This window comes from Enhydra lutris, unplaced genomic scaffold, assembly GCF_002288905.1.
Source record: "Enhydra lutris kenyoni isolate GAN:26980312 unplaced genomic scaffold, ASM228890v2 scaffoldscaffold26, whole genome shotgun sequence".
Lineage (NCBI taxonomy): Eukaryota > Metazoa > Chordata > Mammalia > Carnivora > Mustelidae > Enhydra > Enhydra lutris.
Genome location: NW_019154110.1, coordinates 23,788,853 through 23,809,814, shown reverse-complemented (window position 1 = coordinate 23,809,814; position 20,962 = coordinate 23,788,853). Strand labels below are relative to the sequence as shown.

The window sequence follows — 20,962 nt, the reverse complement described above, 5'->3', positions numbered from 1 at the left end:
ACCCACACATCTGTTTTCACCTTTATTTCTGTAAAATGTAACAATGAATTTTATTGGAAATAAGGATGATCTGTATTTTAGTTGGAATTATTACCTGTCTTTGGTTGGGGGACAGAACTTTCATTGATACAGCTTTAACACTGAAATCTCGGCAATTTGCTCAGTCTTTCAAGTGTTCATGAGTAAAACTGCAACTTAGAAAGCAAAAAGATAGGAATGAAGCATGTCTGGGAATCTGGTAGAAAATTTATAGTAGCCCTATTTCCCTTGTATCATAGAAGTTTTATGGGAAAAAAAAGTTTTGTGAATTAATACAGCACGTATAAATGTGTTTCAGGAGCACATTTAATTTAGGATGTGGACTAAAATAGGTTGGTTTGAAATGACACTTTTGTTAATAGAAACTTAATTTATTCAATTAAGAATATTTAATTTTAGGGGCACCTAGCTGGCTTAGTTGGTAGAGCATGTGACTCTTGATCTCAGGGTCTTGAGTTGAAGCCCCATGTTGGGCTTGGAGCTTACTTGAAAAAAGTGTGGGGGATGCTTGGGTGTTCAGTCAGTTAAGTGTCTGCCTTTGGCTCAGGTCGTGATCCCAAGGTCCTAGGATGGAGCCCTGCATTGGACTCCCTGCTCAGTGGAGAGCCTCTTCTCTCTCTGTCCCTCTGCTATTCCCCCTGCTTGTGCTCTCTCCCTCCCTCTCCCTTTGTCAAATAAATAAATAAAGTCTTAAGAAAAAAAAAAGAATATTTAGTTTTAGTAGAGATTTTGCCCTGAAAAATATTAATTGCTATAGTCTGGATTTTGTTTTAGTCCAGTCAGATTTTTGAACTAATTTTTTTTTTTTAAATTTCTGTTCCAGAAATACATGCTACAGGATTTAACTATCAGAATGAAGATGAAAAAGTCACCTTGTCTTTTCCTAGTACTCTCCAAACAGGTAAGAGTTGTGGCTTTTGTAAAATCCCATGATGAATAGTGACACCTTATTTCTTCCAAAGAAATTTGTTGTATGCCTTTTTCCCCTCATTTTAAGCAGATTAAATATTAAGACAGAGCTTTTGAAAGAGGTTTATTGCAGCTTTTGGGCCACCAGGAAGAAAGACCAAAACTAATGATCATTCTACCCTAGAACATAATGCATTGTTTTTCACCTTTTCAGTCTCACCTTTCTAAAAATACAATTACACAGCTCCATCTTCCAGTAATTGAGGCCAAATCTCTGAGATGAATGTCCCACAGTTGATTTTGATGTAGAAAAGTATAGTGAGGGCATGGAAGGAAAGATTTGTTGATAAAACACTATTATTAGGTAAGGGTGTCTGAGTTGGCTCAGTTGGTTTTGTTCACTCTTCATCTCTGCTCAGGTCTTGATCTCGGGATCGTGAGTTTTTAAGCCTGGCCCTGGGCTCCACACTGGGTGTGGCACCTCCTTAAAAAATCATCATCATCATAATCCAGATTCTGTTATTAGGTATAAAAGCACAAAGGAAAAAGGAAGACTTTCTGAGCTTAATGTAGTGTAAGAAATTATATACAAATCAGTTGGCAAAGCACTAAGACTTTGATTAATGAAAAGCAACAAGTGGAGTACATTTGTCGTGATGAGCACCAGATGATGTATGAAAGTGTTGAATCACTATATAGTACACCGGAAACTAATACAAAACTGTGTGTTAACTAATTGGAATTAAAATAAAAAGTTAAAAAGTAAGAGGGAATTTGTATGAAAAAAATGCAAATGACTAAAACCTGTGACAAGATATTTGGCTCTCTCATAATGAGAAATATGAAAACAGCAGTTACTGATATACCAGTTTTTGCCTGTTTTGTATCAGTGACTACCTTGATAGTACTGGTGGGACTGTAAATCCATGCAGTGTACTTGGAAGGCAGTCTGGCAGTATGTATCAGAAGCCTAAACAAGGGCACCTGGGTAGCTCAGTGGGTTAGGCCTCTGCGTTCGGCTCGGGTCATGATCTCAGGGTCCTGGGATCGAGCCCTACATCAGGCTCTCTGCTCAGCGGGGAGCCTGCTTCTGCCTGCCTCTCTGCCTACTTGTGATCTCTCTCTCTCTGTCAAATGAATAAATAAAATCTTAAAAAAAAAAAAAAGCCTAAACATGTTCATGGTTTTGACCCAGCAATTCTGATAATAGGAATATATCCTAAAGAAAAATCATAAATGCAAGAAATGCTTTATGCCTAGAAATGTCTATTGAGACATTACTTAAGGTAGTAAAAAATTAGAATGAATGTATTTGTTCAGCACTAAGGGAGTAATTATGACATCAGTATGGTGACATATATATAGCAACTAAAAGTGAGCTTAATGAATTCTTAACATTGTGAAGTGCTTATTATAATGTAAAATTGAAAAACAATACAAAATTACATATACAGGGTGATGAATCATATCTCTAAAATGATACAAATAAAATGATACGTCTGGTTTTTGACATAATTGATGGTTTTTATTCTTATTTATACATTTTTTAGTTTCCATAATTTCTATACTGGTAATATATTGCCTTAATAGGATCTTTAGAAAAATTTTAAATTGGAGTTTTATTTTTTGGTTCAGTGCTCTTTCATTTTGCCTTTTTCTAACTAGGATTTCTTGGATGAAATTATTATAAAAATAAATGTTTTGCCATGAACATGTATTAAAAGATACCAAAGAATATAACACAAAAATTAAGATTTCTGGTTTTTTTTTACATCTTCCACTTCCATTGTCTTGTGAATATTTCCAGAAATATCTTGTGTGTATATATAAGTATACGCATAATTTTTTTTTAAGATTTCTTATTTATTTGACAGATGGAAATCACAAGTAGGCAGAGAGAGAGGAGGAAGCAGGCTCCCCGCTGAGCAGAGAGCCCAATGTGGGGCTTGATCCCAGGACCCTGGGATCATGACCTGAGCTGAAGGCAGAGGCTTTAACCCAGTGAGCCACCCAGGCACCCCAGTATATGCATAATTTTAATCCACGAGTGGGATCTCAAATCTCAGTGGCTTACAACAAATATTTCCTGCTCACACCTGGCCCTGAGGACTCCTGCAGCCTTTCTCCACCTTTGCTTAAGAGCTCTGCTCAGCTCACAGCTCTTCTCATTCCAGGACCGGTAGTGAGCAGCTACTATCTGCAGCATGCTGTTCTCTCCATGGCAGAGGGCAGAAGCTCAGGGATGGGAACAGAGACAAACCACACAGATACATTTCAAGCTTCTGCATGGATGGTGGTATACTTGATGTCCGTGCACATTTCATTGGCCAAAGCAGATAGCATGGCCAAGCCCAAAGTCACTGTGACAACAATTATCAGAGATTTGATTAAACTTCTACTATGAAAACTAGAGTAAAAAGCCTAACAATAATTGAAATATAGGAACTTGTTAAAAGCAAAGACAAAGGAAAAGAAAGTCTCAAAAAGGAAAAGAAAGTCTCAAAAAAAAACCCCACACAAAACAAATTAATACCCTTAGAAATATTGTTAATATCACATTCATTAAACAATAACAAGTTGGTTAAGTGTCCAACTCTTGATTTCTGCTCAGGTCATGATAACAAGGTCATGAGAGGGACCAGGGGCTCCTCCCCCTACCATCTGTGCACTCTCTCTCTCTTAAAAAAAAAACAAAAAAACAATAAAAAGAACAGGACAGATCAGTATCAAACAGAAAGAATTAGAGCAAGAAAACTTCCAGAAATTATAATACAACAGTAAATGAAAAAGCTGATGGGAGTTTTTGAAGATGAAATAGAGGAATCTTACACATGGTAGGAAAATTTGAGGACCAGTCTAGCAGAGCCAAAATCCATCTAGTAAAAGAGAGGACAGAGAAAATGAGAAGAGAAAGTTACTAAAGATCCAAAAGAAGAACATTTTCTTGAGGTGATTTCTGAGGTGATTGGGAACTTCAGTTTGAAAAGGTACACCACTAAAAAAAGAAGAAGAAAAAGAAAGAAAACAAGAAAAGGTATACCACTGAGAAGGGCTAACTCAATAAATGTAAAAACTCCCATACAAATTTTAGAACTTCCGGGGATAAAAGTGGATAAAAGTGAGGCTCTCGAGAGGCACCTGGGTGGCTCAGTCAGTTAAGCATCTGACTCTTAATTTTATCTCAGGTCATGATCTCAGGGTTGTGGGGATTGAGCCTGGTGGAGTCAGGCTCCACACTCGGTGCAGAGTCTGCTTGGGATTCTCTCACTTCTTCTCCCTCTACCCCTACCCCTGCTCGTACTTGCTCTTGAATGAATGAATAAAGTGAGGCTCTCTAATAAGAGTTTCTTCCCAAGGACAGGGGTTTGGGAGGAAGGAGGGAAGGCTAGCAGATTACCTTCAAAGTTCAGGGAGCAGAATAGCAGTAGTAATAGACTGAGAGGTGGGGGGTGGATAAAATGGGTGAAAGGGAGTGGGAGTACAGGCTTCCAGTTATGGAATGAGTTAATCAGGGATTAGAGGTACAGCATAAGGAACATAGTGGTATCATAATAGCGTTGTATGGTAACAGGTGGTAGCTACACTTACCGTGAGCGTAGCAAAGGGTATAGAGTTGTCAAATCACTACGTTGAATACTTGAAACTAATGTAACACTGTCTATCAACAATATTTGAATGAATTTTTTAAAAAGGAATAGCAGATTAACCAAAGGGAACAATGGAAACTAGACTCTACTGAAGCCATTCCTTCAAAATTCTGTGTATCTGATTTTCAGCCTAGAATTGATTCTGTGCTTTTAGCCAAATTGTGAATTTAAAGAGGTAGAATAGGAGTGTAGGGAGCCTGATGCAGGGGCTCAATCCCAGGACCCTAAGATCATGACCTGAGCCAAAGGCAGATGCTTAATGACTGAGGCACCCAGACATCCTAGGAGCAAAAAAATTTTAAAGCAGGTTTTTGAAATCATCCCAGAGTATACATAAACTGTGTGTGTGTGTGTGTGTAGAGAGTAGATTCAGCTGTTTAGCATTAGGAAATATGACAAATTATTAAGTCAAAATTTCAAGATACTAGATTTATCAAAAGAAGCTGGAATGTAGGGGCACCTGGGTGGCTCAGTGGGTTAAGCCTCTGCCTTCTGCTCAGGTCATGATCTCAGGGTCCTGGGATCGAGCCCCACATCGGGCTCTCTGCTCAGCAGGGAGCCTGCTTCCCCGCCTCTCTCTGCCTGCCTCTCCGCCTACTTGTGATCTCTGTCTGTCAAATAAATAAATAAAATCTTTAAAAAAAAAAAAAGAAGAAGAAGCTGGAATGTATTTGCTAGAATGCTTGAGCAGGTAAGAACAGACAGAAACCCCTAGAAGGTGCATGTGTGATATATGTATACATATCTCTATACATGCATATGTATAAATGTGTGCAGGTATAATACATGCATGTTTCTATGACTGCTTAATCTGTGCCAATTAATCTGTACTGTTTTATGTGTATCATAAATACTAATTTGTTCATCCTTTTTGAGATAGTTTGTTACCTGCATTTTATAGATAAACCAAGGTACAAAGGTAGTTTAATTTAATAACTTGCCCAAGGTCAATAGGTATTAGGTGCCAGAGTCTGGATTTCAAACCAAAGCAGTTTAATCCCAAAGTCTATACTTCAAACCATCATATTATGCTTTTTATTTTTTAATTAAATATTATAAAAATACAATACATGGTTTAAAAATCAAATGACATACAGTGGAAATGTGTTTGCCATCCTAGCCCTTTCTTCCTCTCTCAGCTCTTCTCAGAAGCAACCAGTTTCCTATGTATCCTTTTAAAACTATTCGATGGTTTTGTAAGCATTTCTGCATATACTGTTTAAGAACACAGAAACTAGCATGCCATCTATCATATTCTGCATCCGTCTTTCCCCCTTACGTGTGTGTGTGTGTGTGTGTGTGTGTGTGTGTAAATAAAAGAGGTCGGGGGCACCTGAGTGGCACAGTTGGTTGAGCATCTGACTCTTGGTTTCAGCTTACATTGTGATCTCAGGGTTATGGGGTTGACCCCTACCTTGGGCTCCATGCTCAATGGGGGGATCTGCTTGGGATTCTCTCCCTGTATCCCTCCCCCACTCTCTCTCAATCTTTCTAAAATAATAAATAAATAAATCTTTTTTTTTTTTAAAAAGGGTCAGCTATCAGTATATAAGAGCTTTGTCATTCTTGATGAGGACTATTTACAGCAGACATGGTAAATCGTGAAGTCATTTCTAAGGTCAGAGAAGGTTATGACCTTTTGTATACTGGAATTCAGCAGAGTTTGGGAGATTTTTAGTTAATACAACAGTATTAAAAAGTAACTGATGTAAGTATTAGAATTAGAAATTATCTTATTTGAGGGGCACCTGGGTCGCTCAGTTGTTGGGCTCTTGATTTCCGCGCAGATCATGATATTGGGGTCGTGAAATGGAGCCCTGAGTTGGGCTTCATGCCGAGCATGGAGTCTGCTTGTCCCTGTCCCTCTGCTCCTCCCCTTTCTCATGCTCGCTTGTTCATTTGCTCTCTCAAATAAATAAATAAATAAATAAATAGAATCTTTTTTAAAAAATGACATTATCTGAGGTGCCTGTGGCTCAGTTGTTGAGCGTCTGCCTTCAGCTCAGTTCATGATCCTAGAGTCCTGGGATCGAGCCCCACATTGGGCTCCCTGCTCAGCGGGAAGCCTGCTTCTCCCTCTCCCACTCCCTCTGCCTGTGTTCCTTCTCTCACTGTCTCTCTCTGTCAAAGAAATAAATAAAATCTTTAATTTAAAAAAAAGAAATTATCCTATTTGAGATTGAGACTAATACTGAGTATTGAACATCTGTAACTATCTGCTTGAAAATCTTCAGCTTTCACATTTTCCCACTATTCTCTGGAGCACAATTACCTATGTTTTTTCAAGTTTTGGTAAGCTGTACAAACTTTCTGTCTTCTGGTAAGGGAATAAATCTGGAGCATGTATTGAAAGGACCTTAGTAACCTTTGTGTTTAGCCTCACCAGACTTAACAGTCATGCCAGCTATTTCATAGCTAAGCAAAACATTTTCTTTTCTGAATTGGCATGTTCTAGAATAGTGGTTAAATTACCGTGATCATTGTAAGCTGACAACAACTTCATAATCTTCTGTTAAGGATCCTACAGAGTGGTGTTTATTTGGAGAAACATAGGTGATACTGACATTTCTAAGAGTGAAAAACAGGATCACAGGAAACAGTGACACAAAGGCAGAGACCTTTATTTACTCTCTTTCTATACAAATTAATCTGTCTTTAATTTTTTTTTTGGTATTTAGTAGGCTTGTTAAATTTTTATTGAAGTTTTTCAAGATCTACTTCAGGTTTTACAACAATTATACTCTTCTAAGCTTTAAAGAAATAAGGCTTTTGGTAGAAGTTGCAGTTTTCCAGTTGTTTAACTTATAAATGAGCTTATTGTATGTTTTAAAAGGTTTATCATCCCAAGCAGATAAATATTGTGTATAATGGATATTGAAATAGGGTGTCTAATGTGAGGAAGCAATGTAAATTATGTGGGCAAACAGGTATAATATTAGACAGTCTGGCAATCAGTTCTTCAGTATGGTGTAAATTTGATAAGTTGACATTTATTAAGCCTTTTTTCTCCTGTTTTTGCCCTATAACGCTACTATATTAATAGTAAATATTTTGTAATTAGTATAATTGTATAATATAACACTAGTTACATTTATTATGATTTTTTAAAACTTTAACTTGTGTTTTGTTTGAATTTCAGGTAATAACCTTTTCCAATACTTTGTATTTTGTTTAGTATGCCACTTTTTTGGAAGTGGCCACTATCAGTATCTTGTTATGGTTTGATGGCCTTGGAGATTTAAAACCAAGTAAAAGTGTAAGCAGTCTTTCTTATTTAGTTATGAGTTTTAAATCCTATTATTCCAAGTAGGAAGAGACAAAAGTAGATTGCCCGTGGAGTATGAGTTATAGAAAAGAAATCTTAACATGTTAGTTGACTAGTGAAAACAGACTGGCCAGTTCCATCTATGGAATTGCAACATAAAATTCCAACAAATACTTCTCTTTAAATGCAGTGAGTTTTTACAATGTACTAGATATTCCTTGTAAACTTTATTAATGTATATATATCTGCTTTCCTAAAGATTACTGAATTCCTAAAGAAAATAGGGAGAAATTTTATATTATAGTTAAATTCTTTAGTATCAATCATTAAGAATTCTTTCACATTCTTTTACGGTATTCTTACTTACTGTTCCAGTAATCTGTCATTCTCTTTAAGAGAGTATTCATTGTCCCCTTTAGACAGAAGGTCTGATTTTTAAAAAATAAGATTCACACACATTTATTCAAATGAACTTCAATTTTTTTCCCCCCAGCATGATTCCATTAAGAATATGGCACTTTGGGGTGTCTGGCTGGCTCAGTCAGCAGAACATGCAACTCTCGATCTTGGGGTTGTGAGTTCAGGCCATAGGTTGAGCACAATAAAAAAAAGAATACGGCGCTTTGTTTAGTGATGATGACTTCACAGCAGAGGCCTGAAATTTTCTCTTGAAGTTACTTTCAGAACTAGTTTGAAGCACATGTGAAAATCGTTTTAATTACTTAATTGACATACTTAATAAACAACAGCATTTTATCTAGAAACAGTTTGCAGTTTGTCATTCACTTTTTCTGTAGACTTGGACTCTTCATGACTTTTGGACCTTTTCAAAAAAGTCAGTTCGGTTTTGGAAGGTGGCGATCTGACTGAAAACATCCAAAAGGATATGTCAGAAAGAGAGGGACTTAAGAACATTTTGAACAATGTCAGCGTCATTGCTCTATGGCATTCCAAAATGACAGTTTGAAACATTAGGATATAAAAGTTTTGGAATGATTGCCTAATTACTTTATAGTCATACTGTGTCTTTGATTTGTTAGATTTCCATGCTGTAGATCCTGTTATAAATAGGCATTTTTTAAAGAATCAAAAGTCAACATTTTTCTGGTTGGCTTTTTGGGGAGATTTAATTTGTGAAATGTAGAAGGGGATTATTGTTTTGTCATGCATCTGAATTTAGTAGATGACTGATAGATATTATCATCTCTTTCCTGTTTGAAAGAAGGTATATATATTCACAAAACTCCCATTTTGTCTAATTTGGTTTTGCCCTTATACAACAGTGGAATATACATTCATGTTGCATTTTATTTGCATTTAGTAATTATTGGATAAATGTATTTCTTTAATATTATCATTTCAAATGATTGAGGTGACTGTAAGAGTTTTTAATGCCTTTTTACCAGCCAAATCATTGATCTTCCCTATATAGTTCCTTTCAAAAGTATGGAATCAATGTTCTATTTGGATTGAACAGATAGGGTTTTTGTCTTAAATTGGCATGAAGTCCTCTAAATGGACCAATTTATGTGGCATCATTGGCAAAGAACATGAATTTTGGATTAAACAGGCCTAAATTTTTTATCTCATTCTTGCTATTTAATAATCATGTGACATCAAGCAAGTTACTTAATTTTCAGCCTCAGTTTCCTCATCTGAAAAAATGGAGACTATACTACTTCCAAGTTTCTAAATATTTTTAAGGCTCCATGCACAGTAGTATGGCATAAATTTAATAATAAATGTTCATTTCCTTTCCTGTTTTTATCTTTATGGATTGGTGATTAGAGATTAAGTTAATAAAGTTAAAGAATTTTCTAAACAGTCACCCTAAACATGATATTAAGGTTCACTTTAGGATTAGTTTACCATTTTTCAGTAGATACTAGATTCTGTCCATTGCCAGAAGTGTTTGAGAAAGGAAAAAAAATGATTTGAACATAAGTTAGTATCTTAAGGACATATTTTTGATAACTTTTACTTAATATCTGTATTTAAGTGGTTTCATTCATCTTCAATCACAGGTACAGGAACCTTAAAGATAGATTTTGTTGGAGAGCTGAATGACAAAATGAAAGGTTTTTATAGAAGTAAATATACTACCCCTTCTGGAGAGGTGCGCTATGCTGCTGTCACACAGTTTGAGGTATGGTATTCTTCTCTAAAATGCTGTGAACTTAAAGTAGATATTCTGACAAAGTTCTGTTTCATTATTTGCGTGATTATTTCAGGGTAGGTGCCTTTGGCCATGATTATATTCATGATTTTGGAATTTTTATTGTATACTCATCCAGTTATCTCCATTATAGAGGGACAGAATTAGAGATGTAGGATGGAGAATGGACACGCACACACACACACAACGGCATTACTATTTTATAGGAGAAGCCACAGGAATCAAATACTAAGAAGATAATTTTAATTTAAAAAGGTACATCGTATAAAAGCAATTCAGGTATTGAAATTCTGTTACATATGTTTGTATAAATGTGTATGTATATATGTAACAAAATATGTATGTGACAAAATTATATATGCATGTATGTGTATATACATGTATGTATACATCTGCATACATGCATATATGTAGCAGAATTTCAGTGCCTGAATTGCTTTTATACTGTGTACCTTTCTTAATTAAAATTATGCTCTTAGTATTTGATACCTGTGGCTTATCCTACCAAATTAATGGCAATGTTGTATAGCATTCCTTTGCTTCTTTGAAATGTTCTGCTATTTGTTTATCTTACTATATTATCTGCACTTTCTTTGATTTTTATTTATCATGTATATTAAAATTACATAACTTGTTTTGAATTTGCTAGTGGTACTTTTAAGTAGTAAATCTAATTAATTTTAGTCCTGTACATTTCAGTGTGGATGATGAAATAGCTGATCATATCTGTTTTTATGTTTCTGCCTATATCTCTGTGTTGTTTGTTTTGCACACCTAAAGTTTTGGATTGGGGTGCCTGGTTGGCTCAATTGGTTAAGCGTCTGCCTTTGACTCGGGTCATGATCCTGGGGTCAGGGAGCCCACTTCTCCCTCTGCCGGCAGCTCCCCCTGCTTGTGCTCTCTCTCTATTTCTAGCTCTCTCTCTCAAATAAATAAATACAGTCCTTTTTAAAAAATAAAGTTTCAGATCTAGTTTACTACTAAATAAATAAATAAATAAAATAATAAATAAATTATATTTATTATAAATAAATAATATTTAAATAAATAATAAATAGATAAAATATTTTTTAAAAATTCCCATAACTATTTAGGCTTAATTCTGTGTTTCAGTTATTTTAATGCTTATCTTTAGCCCTTTAAGCACTTCTGTATCCTGCAATAGTTGCCTGGAGTATTTCTCCAATAAAATATTTTTAAGGGAGGGTATGTAGATAGTATACTTCCAGAGTCTCTGCACAACTGAGAATCTTTCATTTGCTTAATACATGACCAGTTTTAATGGGTGTATAATAGATTTGTTGAGGGCGGGGGGAAGGAGGAGCAGCAGCCCCTAACATTCAAAAGTTGTGCCAGCATTCCCAGCTAGTCATGTTGGTCTCCTTTTTGACGTAACAGCATCATAGAGCACCACCCTCGGGCAGGGTTACTCTGAGACTATGATAAAGGGAAACAAAACAAGGGCGCTTCATAATTTCATCTAAGGACAGACAAAAGCAGGGCCACTGTGCTACCCATGAAATAGCGACCAGCTCCCTTTCTTAGTAAAAATGAGCGACTACTACTTCTTTCTCAGTGTCAGTTTTATTCTTGGTCTAGTCTGCCCTCTCTGTAGGTGAGATCTGTTGAGATGCCCACCCACAGAATTCCTCAACTTTCTGACAGCACCCAGTTTACAGTGAATCTAAATCCTCCCCCAATTCACTGGGCCAAATCCGGAATACACATATGATAGCTTGTTTCTCACACACCCCAGGGTTCCCCTTACTGTGAGTTTTCCCTTGCTACAATGAGTAATAAACCCAACTTCTCAACTGTAAGAGCAGTATATACAATTGGGTTATAGTTTTTCTCTTTCAAAGGTATATAAATGTTGTTCCATAGTCTTTCATATCTCATCTTGTCAAGGGGAAGAATCAGACTGGAATATCTTTTTTTCCCTTGTATAATAACATTGTTTTGTTTTGCTTTGCTTTGCTTTCTTCCTGATTGCTTGTTAAATTATTTCCTTGTACTTAAAAATTAAAAAAATTTTTACCAGGTGTTCACTTTTCATGAACTTTACATAGTAATTGGTGAACCCTATTGATGTTCAGATTTAGATCTTCAGTGTAGCCGAGTTTTCTCCTCTTATGTATTACATTCACTGTGGTGTGTGCTCTTTCATAATAGGTTTATATCTGATGTCTGTCTCTCAGATGAAGTTTCTGTATTAGAAACTTTTTTTAGAAACTTTTAGATCTTGTTATCTGTGTTACTCATTTAATTTCCTCTAGTATAAATTCATTTCTCTACTGCTGCTGCTCCTAAGTTCAGTTTTTCTGTGCTATCTTTCCTTTTCTTACACTCTACTTACTTTTCAGATGTCTTATTTATTCTTTGAATGAATTCATCATTTACTTCTTTGAGAGTGCAGTTAGCCATCTAGCATTTTCCTTAGAGAAACTTTTTTCTAGAAGTATGTGCTTCCTATACCTCTGTATAATTTATTCCTTCTTTTCATGATACAGAATCTTGTAATTGTTTTTTTTTTACTTTATTCTGTTTTATTAAAGTTTCTCTTATAACTGATAATTCTGCAAAGACTAAACTTTATTTTGCTTTAACAAGGTTGCTCTTTCTTAAAAAAAAAACAGGTTTCCTCTTTATATTTAAAGAAAAAAACGAGTTCTCATTAAGTAGGTCAAGTGGTGACAGTTTTATGTGTTCTATATGGAAATGCCATTAAATGGATACCCTGGGACACGTGAGTGGCTCATTCAGTTAAGCATCTGCCTTCAGCTCAGGTCATTATCCCAGGATCATGGGATCAAGTCCCACATCAGGCTTCTTGTTCAGCAGGGAGCCTGCTTCTCCCTCTGCCTGCCATTCTCCCTGCTTATGCTTGTGTGCGCTCACGCTCGCTCTCTGACAAATAAAATCTTTAAAAATAAATAAATAATAAAAAGAAAAATGATGGGTACTTCGGTGGCTCAGTTGGTTAAGTGTCCAGTTCCTGATTTTAGCTCAAGTCATGATCTCAGGTTCATGAGATTGAGCCCCAAGTTGGGCTCTGTGCTGGGCGGGGAGCCTGCTTAAGATTATCTGTCTTGGGCCCCTGGGTGGCTCAGTCAGTTAAAGTGTCTGTCTTAGGCTCAGGTCATGATCTTAGGGTCCTGGGATTGAGTCCCACATCCGGCTCTCTGCTCAACGGGGAGTCTGCTTCTCTCTCACACTCTCCCTTTGTGTTCTCTCTCAAATAAATAAATAAAAACTTTAAAAAAGAAAAGATTCTCTCCCTCTCCCTCTGCCCCTTCTCCCCTTAAAACAACAACAACAAAAAAACAAAGAATGACCTGTTTAGAATTGATAAGAGCATCTGTCTTTATTCCTGTTGTTATCATTTCAGATGAAGAATAAAGCACATTAGAGATTCTGGAAATATTTTTGTTTTTGAAATAAAAGCCAGGGACGCCTGGGTGGCTCAGTGGGTTAAGCTGCTGCCTTCGGCTCAGGTCATGATCCCAGCGTCCTGGGATCGAGTTCCACATCGGGCTCCTTGCTCAGCAGGGAGCCTGCTTCTCCCTCTGCCTCTGCCTGCCACTCTATCTGCTTGTGCTCACTCTCGCGTGCTCTCTCTCTCTCTCTCTCTCTCTGACAAATAAATAAATAAAATCTTTAAAAAAAAAAAAAAAAGAAAAGAAAAGAAATAAAAGCCAGAGAGGCAATCTGTCCTATTTTCCCAGCTCTAAATTCTTACAGTATACTTGTTGACCTTCCTGTGCTCTGTGTTTTGAACATTACTGCTGAAACCATTAACATTGGATTTTTGAAATGTTGGAATGTTCTGTTAAAAATTTAGGGGCCTCTGGATGGCTCAGTTAGTTAAGCATCTGCCTTTGGTGCAGGTCATGATCCCAGGGTCCTGGGATCGATCCCCACATCTCCCTTTCCTCCTCCTCCTGCTCGTGCGCTCTCTCTCTCTCTCTCTAGTAAAAAATCTTTAAATACATATATATTGGGGCGCCTGGGTGGCTCAGTGGGTTAAAGCCTCTGCCTTCAGCTCGGGTCATGGCCCCAGGGTCCTGGGATTGAGCCCCACATCGGGCTCCCTGCTTGGCGGGGAGCCTGCTTCCCCCTCTCTCTGCCTGCCTCTCTGCCTACTTGTGATCTCTCTTTCTCTGTCAAATAAATAAATAAAATCTTAAAAAAAATAAAATAATATATATTATTCTAAATTATTCTAATACTATAGATTATTAAGATCTGTAGCAGACCTAATTCCTGGGTTATTGCTTGTTTTTGTTTGTTTTTGCATTGTTGCTGTGGCAGGGATAATACGCCCCGTGTTATCTCTGTAGTCACTGCCTGGTGTGTTGCTGGCATGGAGTAAAAAGTAAATATTTAAACAAGTGAAGGAATGGATGATAGAAAGATGATGACAGTTACTTCATAAAACAGTCGGTTAAGTTAATTCAGCAATATTCATATTTCATTTTCCTTTTTTAAGGCTACTGATGCCCGGAGGGCTTTTCCTTGCTGGGATGAGCCTGCCATCAAAGCAACTTTTGATATCTCATTGGTTGTTCCTAAAGACAGAGTAGCTTTATCAAACATGGTATGTATGTATGTAAGTATATTGAAAATTTGAACAAGTGTTTAGAATATTTAGTTTGCTGGTTAGATGTAATAGCATGAAACCATCTAGCACAGTGCTTGATACATAACAGGAGCACAGATTCGTCATCTTTATGTCCAGTAAGCCCTCTTTTTTTAAATTCCCTTATTTGGAGTTTCCTTCCTCATGGAAGAAATTTCTTAAAATTTGGAAAACTAAAAACATGATGAATTTAATAAATATTGCCTGAAAAAAAATCTGACTTTCTTATCAAATGCCAAAAGATACAGCCATATGTGAAATGTGTTTAGGTTTCTGGTTGATTGTATTCTTAGAATATGCTCTCTTCACTGATGTCATTATCTCTTTCATAAACAGAGTAAGCATTTACTTCTTGAAATGTATTGTTTAACACAGAGAGTACCCAACAGCCGGTCATAAGACTCTGGGAACTTGGAAAAGCCTACTTTGAACATAACTGGTTTCTGCCTCCATGCCTCCATTCTCATAGAGAGAATGCCGTTCTCTTCTCAAATATTTCTAAAAAGGAGGCTAATATATTAAACTGAAATATTATTTTACAGTTTAGTATGAATGAATTTATCACATCTGTTCTTGAATAAGACTTCCTTGGAAGAAAGAATAGAGAGGTCTTGAAAAAGTGGAGAGCCTGAATAGGGAAAAAAAAAAAAAAAAAGCAGAGGAAAAAAAGCAGAGGGGGTTGGAGGTTGGTAACAACAAAGAGAAATTAGGAACTCTATTGGTAAACTGGAGATTCCTCCACAAATTTGCTTAGAGCCAGTCTTGGTGTAGAGAATGTTCTAAATTTAGATATCTGTACCCTTTGAAATGTAGATTTCACAATTACCGTTTATTAATAATTATTGCCTTCTATCCTTATTTCACTTGGAAAGTGTTGAGGTCTTACTTAAAACATCCCAGTGCCTGGCATATAGTAGGTATTCAAGAAAAGTTGCTTCTTTTCTCTCATAGATTCCTGGTAGTTTTAACACTTCAGCCCCCAACTTCTTAGTGTTTCCTTCTTAATAGGAGAGATTTTGATAGCATAAAAGCAGTGGATGAATTGGGATAGATAAGTAAGCCGTGCTGGAAAGGGGGAGGGAGAAGCTGCACATATTTTTGGCTAGTATTTGCTTTAAGATATTTAATGTAAATCTGTTTAAATTTTCTTTTCTTTTCTTTTTTAAAGAATGTAATTGATCGGAAACCATACCCTGATGATGAAAATGTAGTGGAAGTGAAGTTTGCCCGCACACCTGTCATGTCTACATATTTGGTGGCATTTGTTGTGGGTGAATATGACTTTGTAGAAACAAGGTCAAAAGACGGTGTGTGTGTCCGTGTTTACACCCCTGTTGGCAAAGCAGAGCAAGGAAAATTTGCGTTAGAGGTAAATGTACTTGAAGAGGATTGTTCCAACAGTCCATAACTCCAGGTTGGGGAATTTACATTTCTGATCAATTATTAGTACAATTATTTATAATTTAGTCTGAAATTTGTTGTGTACTTTGGTTTTATTTTTAATAGAATTTTGAAGCTACCAACCTTGGTGTCACATTAGCATTTTATAAGATAATGATTAAGAGAATATTAGAGTGGAATTTATTTATCCACAGAGTGGGTGGGAAAAGATGTAATGTATTTTTCATACCAATATATTATAAATGGATTAAAGTTTGGCCAACATAACAAAAGCCAAAGACTTGGAGGTAGGGTTCCCCAGGGTTGGTTTCTAGTAACTTGAGATGCTTTGGCTTGCAACAGGATTCCTTTGTGGATTTCTATATGAATTATGATAAAATATTTATCAGATGGTTCTTTTGTTTATACTTTTGTAGGTTGCTGCTAAAACCCTGCCTTTTTATAAGGACTACTTCAATGTTCCTTATCCTCTACCTAAAATTGATCTCATTGCTATTGCAGACTTTGCAGCTGGTAAAGTAAATTTCATTTTATTGCTGAATTGTAATAACTTTTTTGAATTTTGTGATTTTGAGGAAGAAGTATGTACATATATCAATAAATGTTTATATTTATTTTATGAAGGTGCCATGGAGAACTGGGGCCTTGTTACTTATAGGTATGTTAATGATTCATTACCCTGCCTTATCTTTTCAGTCACTCATTTCATAAGAGCTTCACTCCTAATCACAGTTGAGTAGCTTCTGCTTTATGATCTGCTGTAAATTTTCCTACCTCCCCCACTTCTGCACACATTTCAGGAACGCAGATGAACACCCTCTGGTGCTACTATCAGATTGTAAGATTTTAAAGTGAGCATCTGGCATTAGTAACATTTTTAGATCTATTTTTGGCTGAGTTTCTCATTTTGGTGCCTCCTCTTCCTCCCAGGAGTTTCATAGTTATTTTTCCAGCTTGAAGAACGATCTCTGCTTTAATGTTTTCTAGCTAAGTTTTTACTTATCTGTCACCACAATACAAACATGTGGGTTGTATAACTTTTAAAGCAGGATCTGTAAACAAGTTTTTGCCCCTCCTTCTTTGATGACTTAAGTTTTGGACAGCCTGCTCAGTGTTCTTGTTGGGACTGTGGAATGCATCTTCCCCCCGTTTGCCACTCCCCTTCTTTTAGTGGGAGGACTGTCTGCTCTCTCTGTCTAGCACAATAATCCCTAATCCTTTAGACTAAGTTTTTTTAAAACTTTCAGACAACTGTCCTATTTACAAACTGATGATTAAACTTGTGTCTCATCTTTGATCTTCTGTTGTATGAATTCTGTTGGAATAGTCCTTAATCTTGCCAGAACTTTTTCTATTCTGTGCACTCTGAGGAAATGTTTTTTTGATATCTCTAAAGCCTAACTTGACCATCTTATTTACTGTTTGACTCTCCCTCCCCCATTTGTGTATGCCTCCTTTTATTGTAATACTTAACATTGTTTAAAAAAAGTTTTTTTTTTAAACACAGGGAGACTGCATTGCTTATTGATCCAAAAAACTCCTGTTCCTCATCACGCCAGTGGGTTGCTCTGGTTGTGGGACATGAACTCGCCCATCAATGGTTTGGAAATCTTGTTACTATGGTATTTAATATTTTTAAGTGCTCAAATATATTTATCTTCATCCTGCTGCACATTATTTTGGCTACATAGTATTTCAGGTTTGACTGGAACATAGTACTAAAAAATGAATGAGAGAAAATCTTTATTTTAGAAAGTCTGCTCAGCAGTGTTTATCAGAATATCTTTGTCAATCAAAAGAATGTGGACAGTCTTTATTCAACATAAAATATTTCCTAAACTGTTATAGAATTTGCCTGCAGGGGCGCCTGGGTGGCTCAGTGGGTTAAGCCGCTGCCTTCGGCTCAGGTCATGATCTCGGAGTCCTGGGATCGAGCCCCGCATCAGGCTCTCTGCTCTCTAGGGGAGCCTGCTTCCTCCTCTCTCTCTGCCTGCCTCTCTGCCTGCTTGTGATCTCTCTGTCAAATAAATAAATAAAATCTTAAAAAAAAAAAAAAAAAAAAAAAAAAGAATTTGCCTGCAAATGGTGAAGTCATAATACTATGGTGAGAGAAAGAGACTCCTCTTAGGTTCAGAGATTCCAGGCTAACTGTAGTTGCTTGAGCATATTTACTATGTAGTTAAGTAGCTGAAAAATAACCTGAACATAATCCATTAGGTTGCAATGTTTTTAGGAGTCAGTTTTCTCATTGCTTAAAATGTTAAGTTGAAATTTGATAGAAACGAAACTAGGGAATAACTGTTAAGTATAATAAAATTTTCAGCTGTCCCATTGAAATTATTGTTTATTATGTTTGCAGTGAATGATCTCTGTTCTCAAGTCTTGACCTTTCCCTCTCACTCCAAATAAGTACTCTCTATGTTGGCTAGTTGTGTTAGAACTTGGGAGCAGAGTTTAATGAGTGAACTAGAAGTACCCCTGCAAGGAAAGAACTGGAGGTTCTGGAGCCAGCCAAATTCCCTGATAGCATTTTAGGCTGCCAAAGAGCAGAACCTGACTTGGATGTTAGTTGAGTCCATATGTCACAGGAATAAGCAAGACAGTAAGACATTTAGCAACCATTACATGTCTGAGACAGTTTTTAAAGAACGCCAGCCCTTAAAATTAAACCATTTCCTTTTGCTTTAGATGTTTAAATTTTTACTTAGGGGTGAAAAAAAGTTTTGAAATATAATTTCATGTGGAATTAAGTATGCTGGTACGTGTATTCCAACATGTACAGAAATATTCTCTTCTCCAAATGTAGCAAGTTCGTTGCTACGAATTTTTTGTTAAGTTTTGAGCAGTCTTTATTTTTTATGATTTTATTTTTAAACTACCAGCAATAAATTTTAGTAGGAAAAATGTGCACATTCTCATATAGCTTTTAAATAACTTTCTACTGAATTTGAGTGACCTTATAGTTATTAGATGTCAGTTGTTTCTTTAACTGAAATTTAAGGGCTCATGATAAGTTGGTGAGTAACTAGCTCTGTACCAGCTTATCTTCTTGGAAGCTACTAGTTAAGTAAGTGTACAAACCACTTAGACAGATAGGCTTTCATCACTTAATATTGAAAATATTTGATCTTTTCAGAATTTTAAATGCCTTTTTTCTTTTCACTATTACATTAGTCCTTTAGCATATATCTTGGGCTCTTATATTGCTTTCTTTTTGTAAGAGATTTAATCAACTTTAATGAAACTTAGAATAAAATCTCTTTCTAAAAAGTTGATTTTTTTTAAAAGTTGGTTTTATCTTTGACTCATTTATATTCTTTGTCCATTTTACTGTTAAATTTTATTAGCAGGTAAGAATTTTATAATCTATAAGTACTTAAACACCGTTCATTACTGAACTACTTATTGCCATGAAACTTCTGTTAATTTTACCTAATCTTTGTATAAGCAGTACTGCTTTTCTATTTATCTAGAAAGTTTTAACTTGTCAGTCAGTCATTATGGAAATCTTTTCCAGTTTTCCTTGTTTGGTTCTGGTAGCTTTCTGGTTTATTCAACTAAATTTTACCTGACCATATATACAGTCTCTTGCCTACATTTATCTGTTCTCTTCCTCTTTTCCATATAAGGACTTTCTCCCCTCACTCCCTCCCTTTTCCTTCCATTTTTTCCTAGCTTTGGTAATAAAGAGTTACTTAGCTATGTTTTGAAATGTCCCTTAGGCCTAATGCCAAAATCACCAGTTGGCCTTCCTTAGCATCTCTTTTAAGCATCTTTTCTGTTTAGAGATGTGAGTTATTTACTGAATGTTTTTCCCTGAATTTTGGCTTATTAAAAGTTGTAGAGTATAGTGGGAGGGACATGTGAGCTTTTTAAATTAGTGGAATGATAAAAATTTTGTTTTCTTTATACATTTATTTCTTTTATTTTTAGGAATGGTGGACTCATCTTTGGTTAAATGAAGGCTTTGCATCATGGATTGAATATTTGTGTGTAGACCACTGCTTCCCAGAGTATGATATCTGGACTCAGTTTGTATCTGCCGATTACACCCGTGCCCAGGAGCTTGATGCTTTAGATAACAGCCATCCTATTGAAGTGAGCCATACTTTTCAACCATTGTTCTTTGCTCTCATTTCTAAAGAAATAAGTAATTTTTTATAGAGATACTTAGGAGCCTGAAAAGAAAAGAAAATTGCATGGACAATTCACTTGTTTTTTTTAGTTCATGTTTTCAGTCTTGAAATCTCACAAGACTTAATATATTATTATGTTTCTTTTTAAGGTAGGCAGCGTAAGAATTTTATCTTTGTGGAGGCAAGTGCTATATACCCATAAGCATTCATTAAATACATTTTTATTGACTAGTATGGGAGAACCATGCCTGTTGGGCAGTATGCACAAAAGAACATTATGATTCTGTTGTTTGTTTCAAAGAAAACTCTGAACATATTCTTTTATTGTTGTCATTGTCTGTTTTTATATATATTTTATTTCTTTTGACTTAACCTGTCCTTATTTTGGCTAGTTTAGATGGACAAATTTTGCCTCCAAAGAACTAGACTTACAGTCTACTTTGGCATATTTAACTAGGCTCCTGTGTAATTGTAAGCCATTACAGTTGCAAGAAATCAAATATTTCTCATCTCTCCCTTCCTCCCTTTCCCAGTTCCCCAATAAAAAGATCCATGGTGATTTGCCTCGCGGCAAAGCCAAGCCAAGACTTGCAGAGATGATGGGGATCATGTTATATGCTCCACTTTATTACTGTTAGTTACTACGCTCTTTTTAAGGGTCATCATTATGTATTCATGAGTGAGCTAAAGGTGGAAAGAGTGTCTTATGAGTTAGGAGGGTTTTCCTAGAAAGCTTTTTATGTCATTCGG

General features: G+C 36.1%; 1 protein-coding gene across 1 annotated transcript in view; it reads left to right on the top strand.

Moving 5' to 3' along the window:
* LOC111151354 (aminopeptidase puromycin sensitive) overlaps nt 1-20,962 on the top strand; it is an 83,522-nt gene that overhangs the window by 39,845 nt on the left and 22,715 nt on the right. The window contains exons 3-10 of the mRNA XM_022509316.1: nt 863-940; nt 9,885-10,006; nt 14,526-14,633; nt 15,844-16,044; nt 16,493-16,589; nt 16,701-16,734; nt 17,584-17,698; nt 20,010-20,174. Coding sequence (XP_022365024.1) covers nt 863-940; nt 9,885-10,006; nt 14,526-14,633; nt 15,844-16,044; nt 16,493-16,589; nt 16,701-16,734; nt 17,584-17,698; nt 20,010-20,174 — 920 coding nt within the window. The remainder of the gene's footprint in view (nt 1-862; nt 941-9,884; nt 10,007-14,525; nt 14,634-15,843; nt 16,045-16,492; nt 16,590-16,700; nt 16,735-17,583; nt 17,699-20,009; nt 20,175-20,962) is intronic.